The sequence below is a fragment of the Ictalurus punctatus genome, chromosome 5 (genome assembly GCF_001660625.3).
Source record: "Ictalurus punctatus breed USDA103 chromosome 5, Coco_2.0, whole genome shotgun sequence".
NCBI classification, from domain to species: domain Eukaryota; kingdom Metazoa; phylum Chordata; class Actinopteri; order Siluriformes; family Ictaluridae; genus Ictalurus; species Ictalurus punctatus.
In genome coordinates this window covers 30602774-30625390 of record NC_030420.2, presented here as the reverse complement: position 1 = coordinate 30625390, position 22617 = coordinate 30602774, and the positions used below count along the sequence as shown (strand labels likewise).

The 22617-nt window shown below is 37.8% G+C and overlaps 1 protein-coding gene across 4 annotated transcripts; it reads left to right on the top strand.

Annotated features, from left to right (window-relative positions):
- Positions 1 to 3995: 3995 nt before the first annotated feature.
- Positions 3996 to 21953, top strand: pnck (pregnancy up-regulated nonubiquitous CaM kinase). Of its 4 annotated transcripts, none has more exons than XM_017467075.3 (12): positions 4000 to 4229; positions 4684 to 4771; positions 7670 to 7801; positions 8566 to 8640; positions 10574 to 10712; positions 10884 to 11007; positions 12629 to 12704; positions 14126 to 14238; positions 15003 to 15081; positions 16029 to 16116; positions 19143 to 19226; positions 20864 to 21953. In XM_017467075.3, the coding sequence occupies exons 2-12, from the start codon at positions 4695 to 4697 to the stop codon at positions 20918 to 20920; spliced, it is 1044 nt and encodes a 347-aa protein (XP_017322564.1). In that variant the 5' UTR covers positions 4000 to 4229; positions 4684 to 4694; the 3' UTR covers positions 20921 to 21953. The 4 variants fall into 4 exon arrangements, with proteins under 4 accessions (XP_047011681.1, XP_017322564.1, XP_017322563.1 ...); XM_017467074.3 differs by having other exon boundaries at positions 4673 to 4771; XM_047155725.2 differs by lacking the exon at positions 19143 to 19226 and having other exon boundaries at positions 3996 to 4229; positions 4673 to 4771.
- Positions 21954 to 22617: the final 664 nt, after the last annotated feature.

Below are 22617 nucleotides of genomic sequence, written 5' to 3'. Positions count from 1 at the left end.
CAAACAGAGCGGAGGTGGGATTCGAACCCTTAACTCCAGAGGTGCGAGGTGCTAACCACTAAGCCACCATACCCCCCTCAACTGATAATTTTTTTGCTGTTGATGGAATTCCGTTGTCACGTCATGTCGATGACTGCAATAATCTGTTATGTAGGCCTACTCAGTTCATTCTGTACGATTCTTCATTTACATCAGAATTCAAGCTTTCTACTGGACATATGCTATGCTTAGACATTTACAGTATTTAGTCACCCTCAAGTGGATTGGCACCCTGTCCAGGGTGTACCCCGCCTTGTGCCCCATGCTCCCTGGGATAATCTCCAGGTTCCCCACGACCCAGCAGGATAAGCGGTATAGAAGATGGATGGATAGACTTACCCTCAAGTAATTGGGTTATAGTACTGGTGTAGAATTTTTAGAATTGACGCTAAGCCCCCTAGTGGTCATATCTGTGTACAGCATTTTTATAATTATTAATAAAATGAAATAATATAATAATATTTTGTACGTCTACATCCTTTAATCGTGATCATGCTCCAATTAGAGATAAAAAAATTAACTACTAGAGTTAAAAAAGAAAAGAAATGAAAAAAAGCATACAACCTTCTTTTCAACTATTAACATTGTGTCAAATATTTGATATTAAAAAATAATATTTGCTAACGGGCATCCAGGACTGGAAAGAGTACAGAGAAAATTCTACACGTGTACACATAAAAATCTACGTTTAAGCATACCAAAAATTATAAAATATTGTAAAAATAATTTACAAAACCAACTAGCTAGCTAAGCTAACAAACTAATGTGCAAAAAGTAATGAATTTTACTAGCTAAATTACAATTTATTTATTTTTATTGGCTAATTTACTAAACTTGAAGTTCATCCAACATATGTCTTTAGATTTGATGGTGAATTAAAGGATAATTTTTATGAAATGTTAATTACCTTACAGTGCATATCTTTGGAGTGGTGGACTGTGCACCAGAGTGAAGGCAGGATTTAAACCCCCAACCCCAGGGGTGCGAGGTAAATGTGCTAACCACTAAGCCATTGTGTCCCAAAAGACAATATTCAAGATACATTTTTCACATGCTTCAATAATTTAAAAAAACACCAACCCACTTATGTGTAATTCATGAGCCCAGAAATAAGCAGACAGGGTTCTTTAACCTGGACTCAGCTTAAAGGCCATCTGTATATCCAGCTTTTAACCTAATTAACACACATTACCTGGACATTTCTTTTTAAAAAGCATTTAGTCATTATCCTGATGCCACACCACTGCTCTTCTGAACCCCTTCAGCAATCCTGTCTCCTGAAAGGAAGGATGGAATAATTCATTGGTACTAACTACAGCATCTCTGATTTTTTTTTTTTTAATAGTGTAGAAGCCTGTTACGAAACAGGACAGTGGGCAGGAAGTAAGCGCAGGAGCGCTGTCTTCATTCATAAACAAACAAACCAAAACCAAACACAGGGAGCGCGGTCTATACGGGACTAGTGAGTAAACACAAACTAGAATCGAGGCAGGAAACGGGACATGACAACAAAGACCGCTTAGCATGCTAAACCTAGATGCTATACACTCAATACTGGTGACTCTCACTCTCAGGTATCTAGCTACAAATAATAATAGCGCATGACGTGCGCATCCATCAGAGGGGTTTAAATACCCAACATAATTAATACTAAACATGAACACCTGGGGCAAATTAATGACAACTCAAACATGAAGCGAACAAACCAAAACAAACGTCACGTGTCCACTTCACCCAGTTCAGTCTCTAGTAAGCAGCGCCACAGTGCCATCTGCTGGCCGTGGCGTAACATATCCCCCCTCCAAAGGCGCTCCTCCCGGAGCGCCTTTGTAATCTATCTTTACCCGGTCGTTCTTTCTTTCTTTTTCTTTTTCAAGTTTTATTTATTAAAAATGATGTTTTTTGGAGTTTGCATGCTTTCCTTGTGCTTCAGGGGTTTCCTCTGGGTTCTCTGGTTTTCTTGCTCAGTTCAAAGATATGCGTTGTAGGCTGATTGGCATCTCCAAATTGTCCAAATTGTCTGTGAGTGTGTGTGCGATTGTACCCTATGATGGATTGCCACCCTGTCCAAGGTGTCCCCCGCCTTGTGGCTGAGTTCCGTGGGATTGGCTCCAGGCTCCCCTGCGACCCTGTGTAGGATAAGCCGTATGGAAAAGGTATGGATGTTGTGTTTTTATGCATCGATCATTACATGTATTTATTTATTTATTTTGAGAACATCCATTCATCTTCTATACCGCTTATCCTTCAGGGTCTTGGGGAACCTGGAGCCTATCCCAGGGAGCATCGAGCACAAGGCGGGGTACACCCTGGACAGGGTGCCAATCCATCCTACCATGCATGTCTTTGGACTGGTGGAGGAAACCAGAGTACCCAGAGGAAACCCCACAGCACGAGGAGAGCATGCAAACTCTGCACACACAGGACAGAGGTGAGAATCGATCCCCCAACCCTGGCGGACCACTAAACCACCACACGACCATATCATGGAGCATACGTCAAATAAAAGTTAACACTTACTTATGTTATAACTGCTATAAGCATGGCATCCTAACACACGTGGAGGAAGGTACTATCTGCCCTCTTCTACATTCATGAGCTAACAAATGCCCATGACTGGCCAGTGTCACTGTGATTGACAGAGAAGAGACAGTATGCTCCTCCCACACAGAGACCACAACCAATTTTGCTCTCTTGTCTCCTGGCCACGGATGTCTCTGCATTCAACCTCGCATTCTCCAAACCATAGTGTGAACGCTTTTCTGTTCCCTTTAAACCACGGCATGTCCAGGACTAGAACTGCAGCATGTACTCCAGATCTATAGATTTTTACGAATCTCTCTCACTCTCTCTCTCTCTCTCTCTCTCACCTTTCACTCTGTCACCTCCAAATCCAAACCTTTGTATTCTTGAGACAATTTTAATGAAGGCTTAACCTAAGTACACCTCTTCACATTAAGTTTTTCACCTGCAAGATGTTTACTTTGGACTCAGTGTTAGTCTCTCAGCTCCGTGTGAAAGAACACGCTTTTCATTTACACACACTGAGGACGGTTTTTGCGTTCAGTGTTGAGTGTGTGAAAGAATGTGCTCTTCATTTGGACACAGTGAGGAGCGTTTATGTGTTTGGATGATGAGTAAGAGAGGAAGAGACAGAGCGTGGACGGTGGATTCCCCATCGTGCCCGTACATGGAGAGATCACTCGCTCAGCGGCCTGGATTTCTTCCACCACACACACACCAGACGCAGGCCTGGAACTGAGACAACAGCTTCTGCTGAGCCACACTGAGTAATGAGAGAGTGATAGAGTCCAGAAAATTGAACAATCACCCTGTAATGAGAACCATATCAGCTCTGACAAACACTGCTTTCTCTTCTCTGTGCACAAGAAGAAAAGAATCAGTCTGACACTCACACACACACACACACACACACACACACACACACACACACACACACACACACACACAGAGTCACTCTATCTCTCCTTTCTCACACATTCCTTTCTTTTTCATTCTCTCTTTAATTTCACTTTTTAATCTCTTTCTTTCTTTCTTTCTATTTCATGTATTCGTCTCTTGCTCTTTCTCATGCAAACACATGTTCATTTGTTCTTTCTTCTCTTTTTCTTTTGTTCGTTCTCTTGTATTTATATTATTTTACATTCTTTGCTTCTATTTCTTCTTTCTTTCTTCATTTCTTCCTTCCTTTCCTTTCCTCCCAACTTCTTTCGTTCCTTCCTTCCTTTCTTTCTTTTTCATGCATTAATATCTTTCTGTCTCTCTCTCTCTCTCTCTCTCTCTCTCATACGAACACAGTTTTATTGGTTCTTTCTTCCCTTTTTCTTTTAGTTTGCTCTCTTGTTTTTATATTATTTTTTATATCCTTTGCTTCCCTTTCTTTCTTTCTTTCTTTCTTTCTTTCACACCCACCAGGATGTCTCTCTCTCTCTCTCTCTCTCTCTCTCTCTCTCTCTCTCTCTCTCTCGCTCACACACACAAACACGTTACTCTCATTCTCACTCCAGTTTTCTTAACTGTGTGGGTGGCCAAGGTCGTCAGTGGGAAGTGAATGCGATTCTTGATTAAAGAGCCCTGCGCAGATATTGGTGACGTGGCCACATAAAAAACTTTTTACTTCACAGTTACGAGGCGGTGCACATCTGCAGTTCAGTGGCAGCCATCAGCAGGTAATTTTAATCTCCCTCATCTCTACTTTCCTATTGTTCTAACCGTCATTCAGATGTATTATTGTGTTTTATGTAGAGACGTGATTATGTTTCTGCTTTGCTAATGTAAATAATGCTGTTAATTTCCAATAACCTAACCATGTCATATTGCAGGGTAAATGAATATGCTTAATATTAATGATCACTAGCTGTATTTCTTGCAAGGAAGTTGCCAAGAGAGAATAAACACCTCGCCTACTGCTGTACGTCAAACAATAACAAATTAGGCCAGAATAAATAATTTATACGTTGAGATATTGCAGTCAGGTGGATTTTAATAGAAGTGTTTTACAGTTAATGTGCCAGAAAACCTGTAGGGTGCAACAATAAGCTGAAAGGAAAAGTGCTGCTCAGAGGTGGTAATTATTGTTATTATTTTTTTTTTCTTATCATGAATGTGTGAGTGTGTGTGTAGACAAAGTGAACATGCCTCTAATAAGAGAGTCGCACAAGAAGGCAGAAGACATCCACGCTGTATATGAGCTGAAGGAGAAACTGGGAGAGTGAGTCATTCTTGCCTGCATGGTGTTTCTACTGACTTCATCCAAAAATGTACTTGAGATGCAATAGAATTCAATAAACATGGATGTACACACACACACACACACACACACACACACACACACACACACACACGTAAACACACACCTTACAGTGAACATCTGAACCAGTGATTGAAGATCTAAGTTAAAAAATGTGCAGAACTTCTCATAAACCCTACAAATCATTGTTGAATGAATTGTTGTTTAGAATAAACCATACAGTCTTTCAAATGAATTCAGAACTTGATACAGAAAAACTATAAATAAAATAATAGTAAATAAAAAGCAGAGGTGTTAATCCAACATTTATTTATCACAATACTGTAGAGTTAGTTCAACACAGTAGTTGTGTATTTAACACTGTAATAATTTATTTATTAATGTATTTTTTATATATATCAATTAAACATGAGAATATATTAACTGATTGCACAGGGATGGTTTTAAATAGATATAAAATAGTCCCATGCAGTGTGATTTCTATATATTTTCAATTAAATTGACTAAAACAACAAAACAAATATAATTATTGTACATTCAGTTGAACGTTTTGTCGCAGATGTTGGACGAAGCAAATATTTAAATGGTTACTATGAATTTCATGTCAGTGGAGATATTTTATCCTCTTTCATTTGTACCATATCTATGCATTGTAAGTATCTTTGTGTTGGGTCCCCTGAGAGCGAGGTGATGTTTGTTGGCCGTGAGGAAGTTTCCCAAGCGCGTAGATGGCTCTGCCCAATAAATAAATAAATAAAAATGTTTCATTTAGGCTACCTCTAGGTGTTGAAGAAACACCTAGAGGTAAATTAAACCATGAACAGAACAACATGGGAATAATAATCCTCAGAAACTCAGCTGGGGCAAACAAGACCTTGCAAAGAGTGAACAAATACATAGGGGTTAGATAACTGAGTAATGCGGAACAAGTGTGCTGCAATCAGTCAAGTATATGGGCTCTCGGGTAATGTAGTCTAGTGTTAAAACTCAGGCGAGTGAGATCTCTGGTGGCCGACTGAGGAATCTTCACCGGCGTTCGTGACAGACAGTCTAAGGACAGTTATTGGGTTTAAATAAATAAATAAATAAATAATAGAACTTTTTAAAAATTAATTTTAGAAATTAAAATGCATGGTACAAAATTACTTGAAACCTGAGCTGTAACATTTGAAAAATTTTAACATTTTTTTTTTTCACATGTATGTCACATTATTTTATAAAACATACATAAGAAAAAATCTTTCTGAAGCTGTTTTATGCAAAACATTAGAGTCTTTCCGGTTACTCGCAGTTTCTAGAGGATTCTAGGTTTCTATGGCCAATTATACAAGTGCTTAAGTGCTATTAATTCAATTCAATTCAATTCAATTTTATTTGTATAGCGCTTTTTACAATAGACATTGTCTCAAAGCAGCTTTACAGAAATATCAACACGGTATACAGATATTAAAGGTGCGAATTTATCCCAACTGAGCGAGCCACTGAGTGGCGACGGTGGCAAGGAAAAACTCCCTAAGATGTTTTAAGAGGAAGAAACCTTGAGAGGAACCCGACTCAGAAGGGAACCCATCCTCATCTGGGTAACAACAGATATTGTGAAAAAGTTCATTATGGATTTATATGAAGTCTGTATGGCGTTAAGAGCAGCCGTAGTCCCAGCAGTCTGGAATTAAAGAAGATTTGAGCTCCATCCAGAGGCAGAAAGGATCTGGATCTCTAGTATCTCCATAAATTCGTGTGGGGCTCAGCGAAAGGAGAGAGGGAGAAAAAAAGATAATTATGACTGCGAAGTACTAGAACAGAATCTAGTCAGGGTAGGCTTGAGTAAACAAATATATTTTAAGCTTAGACTTAAACACTGAGACTGTGTCTGAGTCCCGAACACTAATAGGAAGACTGTTCCATAACTGTGGGGCTCTATAAGAGAAAGCTCTTCCCCCTGCTGTAGCCTTCACTATTCGAGGTACCGTCAGATAGCCTGCATCTTTTGATCTAAGTAGGCGTGGCGGATCATATAAAACCAAAAGGTCGCTTAGATATTGTGGCGCGAGACCGTTTAGTGCTTTATAGGTTAATGAAAGTATTTTATAATTAATGCGAGATTTTACTGGGAGCCAATGCAGTATTGATAATATCGGTGTGATATGGTCGTATCTTCTAGTTCTAGTTAGGACTAAGTTACCTATGAATTAAGAATTTGTGAATGTGTTACATAAACCTTTTTTTGCATAAATGTTTATTAAGGAGGGGCAGGGGCACTGTGGCCTAGTGGTTAGCACGTTTGCCTTGCACCTCCAGGGTTGGGGGTTCGATTCCCGTCTCTCTGTGCGTGGAGTCTGCTTGTGGGTTTCCTCTGGGTACTCCAGTTTCCTCCACTAGTCCAAAGACATGCATTGTAAACTGATTGGCCTTTCCAAATTTTCTGTAGGGTGTATTAATTTTTCTTTCTTTCTTTCATTTGTTGGTCATTTGTTCATTTGTTCTCTCGTGTCTCGTTCTTTTTGTTAGTTTCTTTTCTTCTTGTTCGTGATAGGCTGATTGGCATTTACAAATTGTCTGTAGTGTGTGGATGTGTGTGTAATTGTGCCCTGCGATGGGTTGGCACGCCATCCAGGCTGTCCCCTGCCTTGTGAGCCAAGTTCTCTGGGATAGACTCCAGGTACCCCACGACCTTGTGTAGGATAAGTAGTACAGAAAATGGATGGATGGATGTAGGTCTAAATTCAAAGAGCTCAACACTGAGTGTTAATTGCCCACTGGAGATATTACGATATTACCATGCATCACTGAATCCAACAGTGTTCTTGGGTGTGTGTGTGTGTGTGTGTGTGTGTGTGTGTGTGTGTGTGTGTGTACCAGAGGCTCATTCTCTGAGGTGAGAGTGGCTCAACACCGCCTCACACACAAGCATGTAGCGGTCAAGTGCATCCGCAAAAAGGCCCTGAAGGGTAAAGAGTCCATGCTGGAGAACGAGATCGCTGTCTTACACCGGTGAGTAGGCTTAATGTGTGTGTTTTGTTACTACAAATCATTTTCAGGGGTGGACAAATCATACATTTATTATCTAGCCCAGCACAAATGAAAGCTCAGTGTGCTGTCCAGTACATTTCGGTTGCCCAGAAACCTTAGATTAAGGGGTGGTAGCTAATGCAATGTAATGATGTACTGTGTAGTGAGCTAGTTAGTTAGCGAAACTAGTAAGGGAAACTAATAAGCATATAATCAGGTAGCACATTATGTTTACACCTTAATGTAAGCAACTTGTTGGCCAATGTTTCAGCTATGAGATATGGTGTTCTGTTCTCATAGCATACCTAAAAGGTGTATGATTCAAGGCTAGCATCTTTATTTTCTCTTAATTAACAATGCTTTACTGGGAGGTGTATGTTACTTATAGTTGGACATACCTGCATGTTGCTGATTCTGAATATGTCATGCATGCACACAAATTGAGCTACGACTAGTAAAAAACGGTCTACCATCAGCCAGACCGTGCATCGACCGATGTGTGTAGTGCAGCAGGGGGTGGGAAAACCTTTGTTTTGTCAAAATCAGTAAAGGGACAGGTTTTTCTTGTATTTCTCTGGATGTTGAATCTATTACTGGGTAAATAACTAAACAAAATCTACTTGTCCTAGTGCTCAGGCTACTGATTTTCCCACCCCTGTCAAGTGATCAAACAACTAACATGGTCAATATATTTATTAACTACAATAATCAATAATCTGAATAGGGTTGTTTTATTTTCCCTCTAGAATCAAGCATGAAAATATCATTTCCCTAGAGGAGACGTTCGAGACGCCTACAAAACTGTATTTGGTAATGACACTGTGAGTAGACATGTTAAATAAACATGGAGCTTAGCTCAGGGTCCGGTTTCAGTGGAAGAATTTAACACAATGTGTCATTTGGTTCTGTCATTCGTTCCAATCCTTCAGCCTTTATGTAGTCTTTACATACGGTAAACAAAGCCATCACTAATGTAAATGTGGAGGCAAGACTAACCACTGTGTAAAGAAAGATAAATTGGTCTGTTTGTGGAGTTACTTCTGTCTTGCAACGCTCCAGTGAAACGAGGCAGACGGATACAGCCACTGTGTGAAATCTCCCACTCCCAAAGTGGAAACATTGATCATTAGAAGCCACCGGGGAATTTAAAGTTGGCGTCAGAAAGTGTTTTTAAGACAGTTCCTTTTTCACAGTCTCACTTTATCCCCATAGTCTAAACAAGATCTCTTACCTCATCCTCTCTTGCAGCTGTAAACTAAACACCTGACTGAACCAAATCTAACAGCCTTTGGTCTAAGAACCTTACTCTGTTCACTATCAGGATTTGTTCTGTTCATAATAACTATAAAGTGAACACTATACAATACTAACATGAATGGCTGAATGGCTGTTTTTTTTCTTTTTAGCTGCATTCACATTTCCTGTATCTTTTATTTTACCCTCTCACCTGATACACTCCTGCCAATATTGCTTATATTACTAATGACAATGACAGGAGGTCCGTCTGCAATAGAAATCACTGGTTGAAATTGATGTGCTTACTGTTATCACTTCTATAGTAGCAGCTAATGCTTTATATAATCAACATTTAATGATAAATGGATTCAAAAAACTTGCTGTTATGCATCTAATCATTGCTAGGGTTAAGCTTTGCAAGTATGCAAGGAGTCTCCAGTGATCCCCCCCCCCATTTTCTCTGTATTTTGGTCTTGACTAATTCCCATCCACCTGCCAACTCTCACTTATGACACAATAGGTACAAACTAGGAAGGGTGAAGGCTAACACTTTACACTGTTTCCTTCAAGACACATGAAGCCAGCCAAATACATCTTTTCAAACTCCTTCTCATGCTGCATCACAGGGTCGAGTAACACACTCAAAGGAAAGTGCAATCTGCCCTCTTCCACATACATGGAACATAGACACATAGGATTGGCAAGTGTTGCTGTGATTGACAGGAAAGAGAGAGAGAGAGATCCTGTCATCCCTCCCACCAGAGAACAGGGCCAATTTAGTTCTCTTGGACTCTTGGCCACAGATGAATTTAAAGTCATGATCGCCAGATGATAGGGCTAACACTTTCGTTGGCATTCAAAAGAAAGAAATAAAAGATGCTGGTGCCCTGTTGAAAAACAAACAAACAAACAATAGAAACCAATTCAGAAATTCTAATGGTTTTAATGGAAACTATACAATGGTCCTTGTGTGCTTTTACAGGTAATGTGTTGGGTTCAATTGGTGGCATGTTTATGTCTAGTGGAAACCAATACAAACCATTAAATCCTAATAGAATATGGGCCAAAACACACTACATTTGTTAATGGTTTTAATGGTATTTGTAGTAGAAATCATTAGAATTTCTGTTATGGTTTCTATTGTTTTTTTTTTTCAGCAGGGAAGGGACAATCATAGCTGCTATAACATACGTAGTAACAGGATCTTGTTTCACAGGCATTTCATAACATAAAATGCAACTATAAATGGATAAAAAGTATGACATGTTATTGTTTAATAAATAAGACAAGCAAACATTTGGCAAGTGTGGAATAAAACACCTCGGGACATGCTGCTATAGCAAAATAATCAACTTTGGGTTGGTAACAGTAACTCTGCTGCATGTGGGGTCACCTCACACCAACCCTTCGCTGACTATTTTCCTACAACAGCATGCCTTATAACTTATATGTTAATTTCCTACAGTCTAGCATTGTTCTTGAGCTGTAGTAAACATCCATGGTGTGTTCTTGCCTTAGGGTCACTGGAGGTGAGCTGCTGGACCGAATTCTACAGCGAGGCAGCTACACAGAGAAGGATGCCAGCCGCGTCATCATGCAAGTTCTGGAAGCTGTCAAGTACCTCCATCAGCTGGACATTGTGCACAGGGACCTGAAGGTAATTCACCAAAGAACATGATTTAGAATTTCTAAAGTATTATTATTATTATTATTATTATTATTATTACAATCATTATGTATTGTGTGCAGGGAACTGAATATAACGACATCTCTCATTTTCCGTTACCTCTTTTGCGTCCAAGTAATAATTTGTTCTATTGCCTTCTAGCCAGAGAACCTGCTATATGAAACTCCATTACAAGATTCCAAGATTGTCCTTAGCGACTTTGGGCTTTCAAAAATAGCCGATCAGGGCGTCTTGTCCACTGCTTGTGGAACCCCTGCTTACGTAGGTAAGAGATACTCATCGTCCTGTATCACATTTAATTGACTTTGCCTTACAAGCTCTTCTAGTAAGTTTATTTTCAAAATAAACTCAGCTGATTATTGGTAATATGAACTGTAGGGCTAAACTTGTGGCTTGTGGGTGAGTTTCCCAGATGCATCAGCGCTGTAACATCATCTGTCAGCTATTACAGGAAATTTAATATTTAGTTCATTTCAAATTTAATAGCATCTTAATATTTCTGGAGAAGGTCGTGTCAAATTAGCCATGACTGCACTGTCTACATAGGCAGGGAAAAAAATATAATCTTTAAATGTGTGAGTCTGAGTCTATTAAATATATATATATATATATATATATATATATATATATATATATATATATATATATATATATATATATATGTGTGTGTGTGTGTGTGTGTGTGTGTGTGTATATTTATATATATATATATATATATATATATATATATATATATATATATATATATATATATATATATATATATATATTATAAGATGCTGGCAACTTTGTGAAAAAGAAATCATTCATACATGCATTCATATTTGCACCTGTATTTTTACAGATTATGTTAGCTAGCTTCCTAACATGCGCTAACCTGACAGGATATTTAACTCACAATTATAAATGCTTATAGCTTGCTAGCATGACCTAAACTGACAGGATTTCCGAGTAGATTTTTTAGCCACCTTGATCATAAACTTCACTCATAATGGTAGGTAACTTGTTAATGTGAGCTAACCTAACAGGATTTGAGAGAATTGTTCATAAACGGTGATATTTAATAGTAATAATAAATGCTCATAAACCACTCTGATAATGATGGCTAGCTTGTTAAGGAGCTAACCTGACAGGATTTCTGAGAGGATTTTCTCATAAATGCGCTAAAAAAAAAAAATTCACTCGTAATAGTAGCTAGCTTGCTAACATTAACTAACTTAACAGGATTTCTTTTAAAATATATTTAAAAATGCTCATAAACTTCATTAATAATCATAGTTAACTTGCTTCCATGACTAAATCTGAGAGGATTTCTGAGAGGATTTTCATGCCATATACATAAATGCTCATAAACCTCACTCGTAACGATAGCTAGTCTGCTAACATGCGCTAATCTGACAGATTTTCTAGAGGATTTTAAATCATATTCATAAATGCTCATAAATTCCACTGATAATGATATCTAGATTGCTAAACTGACAAGGTTTCTATGTCTAAGTTTACTTATATTGAGAGCTAGCTTGCCAACATGAGCTAACCTGACAGGATTTTTAATGCTTATTCACAAATGCTCATGAACCCTATTAATAATGACAGCTAGCTGATTAACATCAGCTAACCTGACATGATTTCTGAGAGGTATTGTAAGTCATATTCATAAACTTTATTAATATTGATAGCTTGCTTGCTAACATGAAATAAACTGACAGGATTTTTAATCCATAGGCTATTCATAAATGCTCATGAACACTACAAATAAAGAAAACTAGCAAAAGAACATCAGTTTAGCATGAAAATATTTCTGTGAGGAGTCATAATCTGAGAGGACTTCTCTCTCTCTCTCTCTCTCTCTCTCTCTCTCTCTCTCTGTATGTGTGTGTGTGTAGCTCCTGAGCTTCTACAAGAGAAGACATATGGTAAAGAAATAGACTTGTGGGCTGTGGGAGTGATTTCGTTTATTATGTAAGTGTACATACACATATTCACACACATATAGTCTGTAGTAAATGATATATGATATAAGTTCAGTTATATACAGCACAGTTTATGCATAATTGATGTATTGACATCAATGATACAATTCTGGTTGTGTTAGCTATAGGTTAGATTTAGATGTTGTTAGTGTCATAAACTTCCAGGATCCATAGCCAGGGTCAGAGTTCTTAATCTATTCACTCTCATAACTATAATATTTCCCTAATTCCTAAGTAACCAGCGATTACTGTTAAAAAGGACTGTATAAAAAGGTCTGTACCATATTATATGCTATATAGTATGCAATATAAATCCACCAATATAGATGTAGTCAAATGAAAATTAAACAGGGCATTCAGCACTTTATTTTGTTTAAATATTCTGTTGTGATTGCAGCACTGAATTATTTTATGAATACAAACTATCACTTACACTACAGCAGCTACAGAGAGTTGTTCCCTCACTTTCACTTGAAGTTAATAAAACTGGGGGAAAAAATGCAGTTTGTTACCAAGAAACTGCTAAAGATAAAATCTTCCATTCCCATGGTGGAGAACTTCAAGTTACAGCCTTACCACTAATTAATAAAATAATGAATCACTGACACTGGAGACTCCTTCCAAAAACGCTAAATAAACATCCATCCACCCATCCATACTGCTTATCCTGCACTGGGTGGTGCGGAGCCTGGAGCCTATCCCAGGAAGCTTGGGATACAAGGCGGGGGAGATCCTGGACAGGGTGCCAACCCATTGCACAATCACATACACATTCACACACTACAGACAATTTGTAAATGCCAATCAGTCTACAGCACATGTCTTTGGACTGGCGGAGGAAACCAGAGTACCCGGAGGAAACCTCTGAAGCAGGGGAGAGCATGCAAGCCATGGGGTGGTGGGATTCAAGACCCCTACCCTGGAGTTGTGCTAACCACTAAACCATCGTACCCCCTCTCCAAAAAAAAAAAAAATCTCACATAAAGCTTCATCATATTAATGAGTATATGGGTTTTTTTGGTAAATAATAACTCTTTTGAAAAACTTGTTGATTACTAGGCTTAGATTAGAGTGGAGTATCCCCCATACAAGTCTCAGAGAATAAGTGCTACCGAACACACCCCTGTGCACTAAGTGTGGCCCATAAAAACATCGTTTACTGATTTTGGTGTGGAAGAACTTGACTGACCTGCACAGAGAGCTGACCTCAAACACACTGAATACTTTTGGGATGAACTGAAACACCTCTGTAACTGTGACTCCTCACCCAGCTTTAATGCTCTTGCGGTTTAATGGGCACACATCCCTACAGGCATTCCAAACTCTAGTAGAAAGCCTTCCCAGATACCTTTGGCCATACAGTACATAATAGTGGATTCTTGACATGCAGTGTGTCATGTATCTCTACAGGCTGTGTGGTTATCCTCCATTCTACGATGATAATGACACTGAACTCTACAAACAGATCATACAGGCAGAGTTTGAGTTCGACTCGCCGTACTGGGATGACATCTCACATTCAGGTACTGTACATGCAAAACACAGAATCAGTGATGCACATGGAAGTGTCATGATGAGAGTAGTATCCATTTGGATCTAAGGGAATTAAGTTCCAGTGACTTTCTGCTGGAGCTCTACAGCACTACAGAGTTCAAGACTATCCCTTTCTTTGATTCTTGAGGATCCAAAGGTGATTGGCTAAAAATGAATGAAAATAACTATTTTTATCTGACCCTAAATCTAGTCAATAAGCCAAAACATGTTGCTTTTGGCTGACTGACTAGATTTAGGGTCAGATAAAAATAGTTATTTTCATTCAGTTATTTTAGGCTTATGCTAAACTGCTAGCCTTAAGCTTTTTAAAACAAACAAACAAACAAACAAAAAACTGTTAATAACATTTGTAACTCCTGTGCAAAACTAAAGACACAAACTGAAAACACCAAGCATGTTGTGACCTTACAATTATATAGTATATTATTCCATCATGGTGAATAGAGAATGCCACATAGAACCTTATAACACTAAGATCGTAATGTTTTTGTGTAAGGGGAAAATTGTAAAAACAAACAAACAAAATAACAACAACAACAAAAAAAAACAACCCAGATTGCCTAAAGCACATCTAAAGTGAATAAAAGACTATTTTGAAACTTTCAGCGTGAATAAATGGAAAAACATTACTCTCCCTGATTCCCACCTCTAAGCAGACCACCTGCTGTGCATGCTAAATGGCATTGATCCTGTTGTGTTTATCTTCTGTGTTTTCTCCTCCTAATGCTCCCAGCCAAAGACTTCATAGTCCACTTACTGCAGAAAGATCCAAAGAAGAGGTTCAATTGCGAGCAGGCCTTGCAGCATCCTTGGTGAGTTTATAAATAGCCATGGTGAAGTGGTGGGAGAGTGGAGAGGTCGATCGCTGGTGAAAGAGATGTTGGCCTTCAAAGAGAGAAAGGAATAGAGAGAGACATGGTGTGTGCTTTTGCATGAGAGTTTGTAGCTGAAGATGTTTACACAGATCTTTAAAAGTGTAGACCTCAAGAAAGAAGGATTGTTTATTTCTCATGTGGTTTAATAACCACAGTTATACCACAGGACGCCTGAATGATCAAATCCGATTGGCCAGAAGGTGTTGATTAATTGTCTATAACGGCAGCCACGTCAATAATCATGATCTTATAGCAATGTGCTCATTCTAATACATTATTGTTTCTATAGTAACAGCTAGTTCAAAAGGACTGTATGGTGGATACGTCACATAATCCAAGCCTAATGATAAAAAGAACATGATGTAAGAACAGGTTAAAACTTAGAATCAAAGAAAAACTTTGAATCAAGTGGTCAAGTTTTGTCTAAGGAGGTGTTTATGTAACATTTATGGAAGGAGTCTCCAGTGCCAGTGCTTTGTAAGTTTTCCAACACTGGAAAATCAGGGTTAGGGTTATGGTTAGAAACGTTGGTCATGTTACCGTGTTGGTCAAGTTACCAACGTTTCTTGGTAACATGACAAGCTACATTGTTATTATAGATACATAATAGATATAAATGACAGTTTATATCTATTATAACAGGGAACTAACTTTCACAGACATTCTTGAATGAATCAAATAGTGTAATCATTGGTGGATTACTGTAGTATAACGGGAATAAAACAGTTTAGGATTAACAACTGTTACTGGAAAACAATCAACTCTTAGATGATAACAGTAACTCCGCTTTGCATAGGGGCTGTATCACACCTGCATCACACGTGTCTCTGATTATTTTCCTATCGTGTTTTATTCATTACAAATAACACATTATGCTGTGGCAGGATTTCAGGTGGAGCAGCTCTGGAAAAAAACATACACGGCTCCGTGTCCGAGCAAATCCAGAAGAACTTTGCCAAGAGCCAGTGGAAGGTGAGATAGCACTTTAACTCATCCGTGCATCACGGCTTGATCTGAGTAAGTGGATGAAAGCTTTGGCTCCTCACCTTCACGTCTCGCAGATCACACTGAGCCTTCTGTGAAAGCCTAGGAGAATCACATTTACGCTTGTCTCATATGAAATTACTTAGCATCACATCAGACTGCATTTTCCCCTGCTGAAGATGTGTGACTAGATGTGTAATCGAAGTTGCTTGTTTCTGTCGATGTCGGAACTTTTGCGCATTCATTGTACTGGAAGCTGAATGAAATGATAGCAATTAGACAAGTGCTGATATAACATGTTCATGTCATGACAGTTTCCTAGCATATTATGACAGCTTATGGCATTCACAATATTCTTGTATTAAAAATGACTACACATGTGATGTGCAGTAATGGGAGTCAGGATACAAGTGAAATCTGAAAGACAATATTGTGATCCATAGCAAGGATCAATAGGATTGTGTAAAAAAAAATAAAATAAATAAATTTGCAACCATTGAGGTTAGAGTTATGGTGGGGTTTAGCAACTGTACCTTTACCTTTCCTTATGACTAAGAACCCACAGGAAATTGAACAAATCTAGCAAGTCCTTCCTCTTCATTTATACATATTCCGGCACATTGGTAAATCCATGATCTGAAACTAAGATAACAATCAAGAGTCAAAACTGGGAGATGCAACAAACATGACACATAGTACAAGGGGAAAACGAAGGGTTTTAATTGGCTGGAAAACGCACAAAAAGACATTTCAACAATCAACAAATTCAAACAAACAGCAACAATGAAAAAATACAAAAGAAACACTCAAAAAGGTGAATACAATATGTAAAATTGCTAGGCAAAGAATTAAAACAAAGAACACATGGAAATATTTCCATGGAAGCTGTAATGAAAATGCGAGCTCATGAAAACATTTATATGTATTTGTATCGCTCGACTGTCTTTTGGCTAGCACCATAATCAGAACACATTGCTGCCTAACTAAGTAAGAACTGATTTAAATGCAGAGGTATTAATTTTAACATCATCATGTATGCAGAATATGAGTGTATATTGATTACCTGATTATCAGCGCATGCCTGCTCGCCATGCAGTATAGAACATAGATAAGAGTATGTGGAGTTTGCTGTAATGGTAATAATAGTGGCTACAGACCATGTGTAAAAGTTCATCCTTTCTGGAAGACTCATTTAATCTGTGCTCTCTCTAAGAAGTTAAGAGGTTAAGAAATAAAAGGCAGCACTTCCTTTAGCTCCTCATTCATGATTAGCGGAAAGTTGAAGTCTGGCTATGAGACTAGAGAGTCTGGTTGTTGTCATCCTCGACGTGGCCAAGAATCGGCTTCCTTCACAGGAAGGGGCCGATTGACTGACAGTGTAATGGAAAGTAGCTGTGCTTAAATAGTGTACTATACACTATGCTGTATATTCTACACCATACACTACACTGTAAAACCGGATAAGTTCATTTAACTCAAAACATTTGAGGAAACTTATTACCTGAAAAATGTTAAGTTGATGAATCAATTTCTTTAAGCCAAATACACTTAAATATAACAAGTTTGAGATACATTTTTGTTATATTTAAGTGTATTTGGCTTAAAGAAATTTTTAAGAAAACTTTTGAGGTAATTCGTTTCCTCAAATTTTTTGAGTTAAATGAACTTATCCGGTTTTACAGTGTACTGATGTTAAACCCCCAAAACTGTCCAGTTTAAAATCTCTACTTTTAATTTACATCCATAACGTAGCTGAGTTCTTGGTCGACGTGCCAACCCATCATCAAAATTTAAACCGCAGTACCATCTGGTGGGTCCGCTCGTTCCGTTAAGTAGCAGTAGAAGGCTGTGACCACTGAGTGCTAAAAGTGTCCCAAGTTTCACACTTCATTTTTCGGCGGTTTGTGCATCATCCGTATGTTCGTAGTGCATTACATTTCGTATCATTTTCCAGCATGAACACTGAAAGTACACCATTTGAGACCAGCTGTTTCCAATCCAGTGACTATATCTAGCTCAAAAAAGCTCAGAGTTGTCACTTTGTTGAAAGAGTTTGTCAGTCTGATAAAAGACAGTGCATGTAGGTATGTACACGTGGAGGTGCGGAGAGCCAGTGAGATTATAACCGGCAAGAATGTAATAGTTGTCACCAACTAAGTGTACAATATAGATCTGGCAGTATTTGGGTGGAGCGTCTGAGGCTGATGAGCTAAATTTAAATTCACAAAGCAGAAATGTAAATGAGAAACATTTACTGGTGTATGTTGCGATATTTTATACCACGGTGCTGTCAGAAGGTGTTGATTCCTTTTCAGTAGTAGCTCTGACAGGACAGTTGTTCCAGCTGAACAGCAAACCACACGTGTATATTAATGCACTTACTCTGATATGTTACCGTTTCTATAGTAACAGTTTAACAGTTTTGTATAGTGGATGCTCCACATAAACAGATAAAAAAAAATCTGTGCAATCATTGAATTGGCTTTTATTTTGTATGTTTGGAAGGAGTCTCCAGTATCAGCGCTTTGTAACAGTTAGCTTTGTGACATGGGAAAGTCTTCAGGACAGATTAATTCTGTGGTTTCTTTGTTACTAGCTGCACAGCTTCTGTTAACTTTGAGAGACAGAGAGAAAACAGCTCTTTATAGCTGTTATAACATAAGTGATTACATACGTAATCATAAACAGAAAGTACAATGTGTTACCACTGACAAATTGCTGTGGTGTAAGATCAATAAAACGCTTGCTGTTATTGGAAAATAACCAACTTTGTGGTGTTAACATTGGGCCATATCGTACCACCCTGCCATTGATTATTTTCTTATAACAGCATACCCCACCATATTTTATTTCGTTATGCTATACGTGGGTTCTAGGTTTACACTTTACAAGTTCACACTGATTGAACATTATCCAGCAAACTCAAATTTTTGGATGGAGCCCAACACTGCAATGCTTGTGTTTGGTTGGTTGCTGGTTTTTGGGATTAAAGCACACCGGACTGTGTATTTCAGAGAGCCTTTAATGCCACCATGTTGGTGCATCACCTCAGGAAGAAGGCCCACGCTAGTGAGGAGGAAGAACGAGACACATCTCAGGTGAGTGAGCTGAGTGAGCTTTTAAGTTCACCAACAAAAGGAAACTCTCCAGTAGCCCCATTTGTTGTTATACCGTGCATTCATTTACTTATTGTTAGCTATGTTTACTTCTCGGTAAAATATTCCTTTAAATTTAATTTGGGAACAATACTTATCCTACCATGGAGTTCTTTTTGCCATCAGATACATACTTGCTAAATTAAACACACTGAAAAGCAGGATGTTTTTTCTTACTCAGAAAAAAAAGTGAGTGTGACACTAGTCAAATGATAAATATCATAAAAGGCTATTTACTCTAGCTCTTGATATGCCATTTTGAAAATGTAATAATGCAGATAATGCTACGATTGTGTCTTATTAACCATGGTTATTTTGGCAGGACATGGAGTTCTGTAGCCACATAATACAATGCATGCAAGAACTTAATATGCCTGTTAACAAGCTTCTTATAGTAAACTGTTTTTAAGTATTAACATACATATCATTTTAAACTACTGTTACATAATCCATGTATAATAGTAAACTGCAAAAATTTAAATTAATTCCCAAGAAATTAAAATAAATAAATAACTAAATAAAATATCCAGTATCAGACTCTTGCATTGTTACAGTGAATGACTGTATATAAGAGTGACCTGTCAAAGTCCACCTTAACAACAAACTTTTATTCATCATTAACTTTAGCTAAGTTAGCTAGCCATCTAGCCAGTATAGCATTCAGATTCAGTGGGTAAACGTTTCAAGGTGCCATGCCATTCTCTAATGATTTACACATTGAACTCAATCAAATGAACTACTGAGAACGTTCCTGAACGATGTAAATTTAATGCTGTGTTTAAATCAATGACCCGAACAGCAATGGGAATAATCGACTTTTTAATCTGTAGTTACTACTGTATTGTTGTATAAGTCCTCTGTCCCGAAGACTCTCCGGTTGCAGAAAGCATAGAGAAAGAGCTGATACTGGAGACTCCTTCCATAAATGTTCACTAAACATCTACTTACTGGAATCATCACCGTTTAAATGATTAGAAGTTCTTCTTTGTTGAATAACAGCACAATTTTTAAGCCGTTAATTGTTAGGCTCATAACATGTAGAGCGTCCACATTACAAGTACCTGTGAATGAGTTGTTACTATAGAAACAACAATCGTATTCACTGGAAGACTTTGCTGTTATATAAAATGCATCAGCTGGTGACCAATCAGATTCGAATATCCAACGGCACTGTGGTATAATGATGAATTATGAGCCACACAAGTACCCAGAACGCATGGTTATTATGAACATGGACTTTTTTTGTCCTGTGAGCTTCATATCTGATCGCCCGCTCTCACCTACACCCACGAGAGTAAAAACCAGCCTGCTTTAGCAACTTTTTTGTTGGGTCCAACAGAAACCCAGTCCCAATACATACACACTTCTACTGTATATTACACCGATGCTTAACATTACTGAGAATCATTTTGTCCAATCAGCTAGGGTATAAATGAAATCCAGTGCAATTCCTCAGTCGATTTTTATTAATGGAGACATTCCAATATAAAAAGGTGAATTATTTGATATCCATTAGTCATGTAAAGTTAATGCAAGCATTTACTTTTTAAATGTTGGGTTTTGTTTTGTTTTTGCTCTAGAGACCTTATGAAATCCAACTGGCGGAGGACCAAAAGTCAACACAACCATACGTCTGAGTGAGCATTTTTCTAAGCAGACCCTGCAGACCCTGAACTGCTGATGTCGGCTCTATGTGCTGCTTTGCCTAATACGAACCAGCGTGACTTGTACGTGCGCCAGATGGAAGTGCATTAGAGCCTCTTTCGAGCCTAGTCTTCACTGCTACACGATCACTGTAAGGGAATCGTTAGAAACCCACATGAACGCTTAAATGCCATGTTGTAATATACGTTATGCATAAAGAGCATACTGCTACTTGTATTAGTGAACATCCTTAGTGAGGTAATGATGCTATGGCTAAACTGGTAGATCATATAACATCTGTTCCATGCACCTGAGGGTAAATAAGATGAAAGAATACTGCATATTAAATAATATATTACACTTTATTTGAAGGGTCAGGGCCTTTAGAAGACATTCATAAGTCTTGCATAAAACTTTTATAAAGCAGTGCTAGAGGATTTATGAGAGGCTCGTGTGATGAGGTGACCGTTCAAGATTGTTGATGCACAATTTTTATATTGATCTTGCTAGTTTGTTTCAATGGCAGCAAATAATTTCAAAGCTTTGAGACATCTTCTGATAAGTTTCCTTTCCATTCCCATTCCTTTAGCCCATATATGAGCTTTTAAGAAAAAGAAAGTTGTGTGTATAGACATGAAACATTTTGGAAGACATTTTGCTAAAAAAAAAAAGAAAAGAAAAAAAAAAAAGTGTTAATTTCACCTATGAATGGAGACTTTGGGACACGCTGTATAGTATCTATTTAATTGTTTTATGCAACGGCTGGTGGCAGAAACTGACTTCACTTTGGAGAAATATCAGTTTAATTTCTGTGGTCTGCAATAAATTATGATAAAACTCTCTCTTTCTGTCATCTATAAATTAACACGGCATTAATAGTGTTGAGAATTTTGGCTCTGTTTAGTGAGTCCCCCATATGAATCATTGCCTTCTTTTTTTCTAAACTGAACAAACTTTATGATATGTTGACCAGTCATGTCCCTGTAGCTGAGATTGTTAAATCTAAGTCTACCTTCTAAATAATAATTTAAAAAAACCAAAACAGATCTTGCTTTCACTTACCAAATGGCTCATATTTGAGTCACTCATAGAATCGACTCGTGTGTGAACGACACATCACTGGTTTCCTTTCCTGCAAACCCCATATATACAGTTTTTGATCATAAATTTATTTCTAGGAAATGATCACATTGTGGTATATGCAAATATAATTTGAGCTTCATTTGGTATAATGTCAGTTTAATCAACCAGCAGGATTGCACTTTCTTTTTTGTTGTAACAGGTTTAATGAAGAAAGTATGTAGGTGACGTAACATAGATCTGTTATAAACATATGCCATTTTTTTACATTTTAAATTTGTTCAACTCAAGTTTTTTTTCCTCCTGTCGCTACTCCTGTCTCCAGCTCCTGTTTCAGTAGTTTTAAAATTTCATGCTCCTATATAAAACAGATGCAGAACATACACTTCCCAGACCATATGATAGCAGGTTGATACTATATAACATATGTCTCAAGGATTTATCAATGTACCTTGGTAAAAGACCAACTAATAACCTGTTACGATTTTTTTTTTTTAAATGACAGGCCATAATGATAACAGATGTTTTTTTTTTTTTTAAATCTTCTCTATTCAACTTTACACAACATAAGAAGGTATGAATGTCACCTGATAGGTTTTGACATGACGTA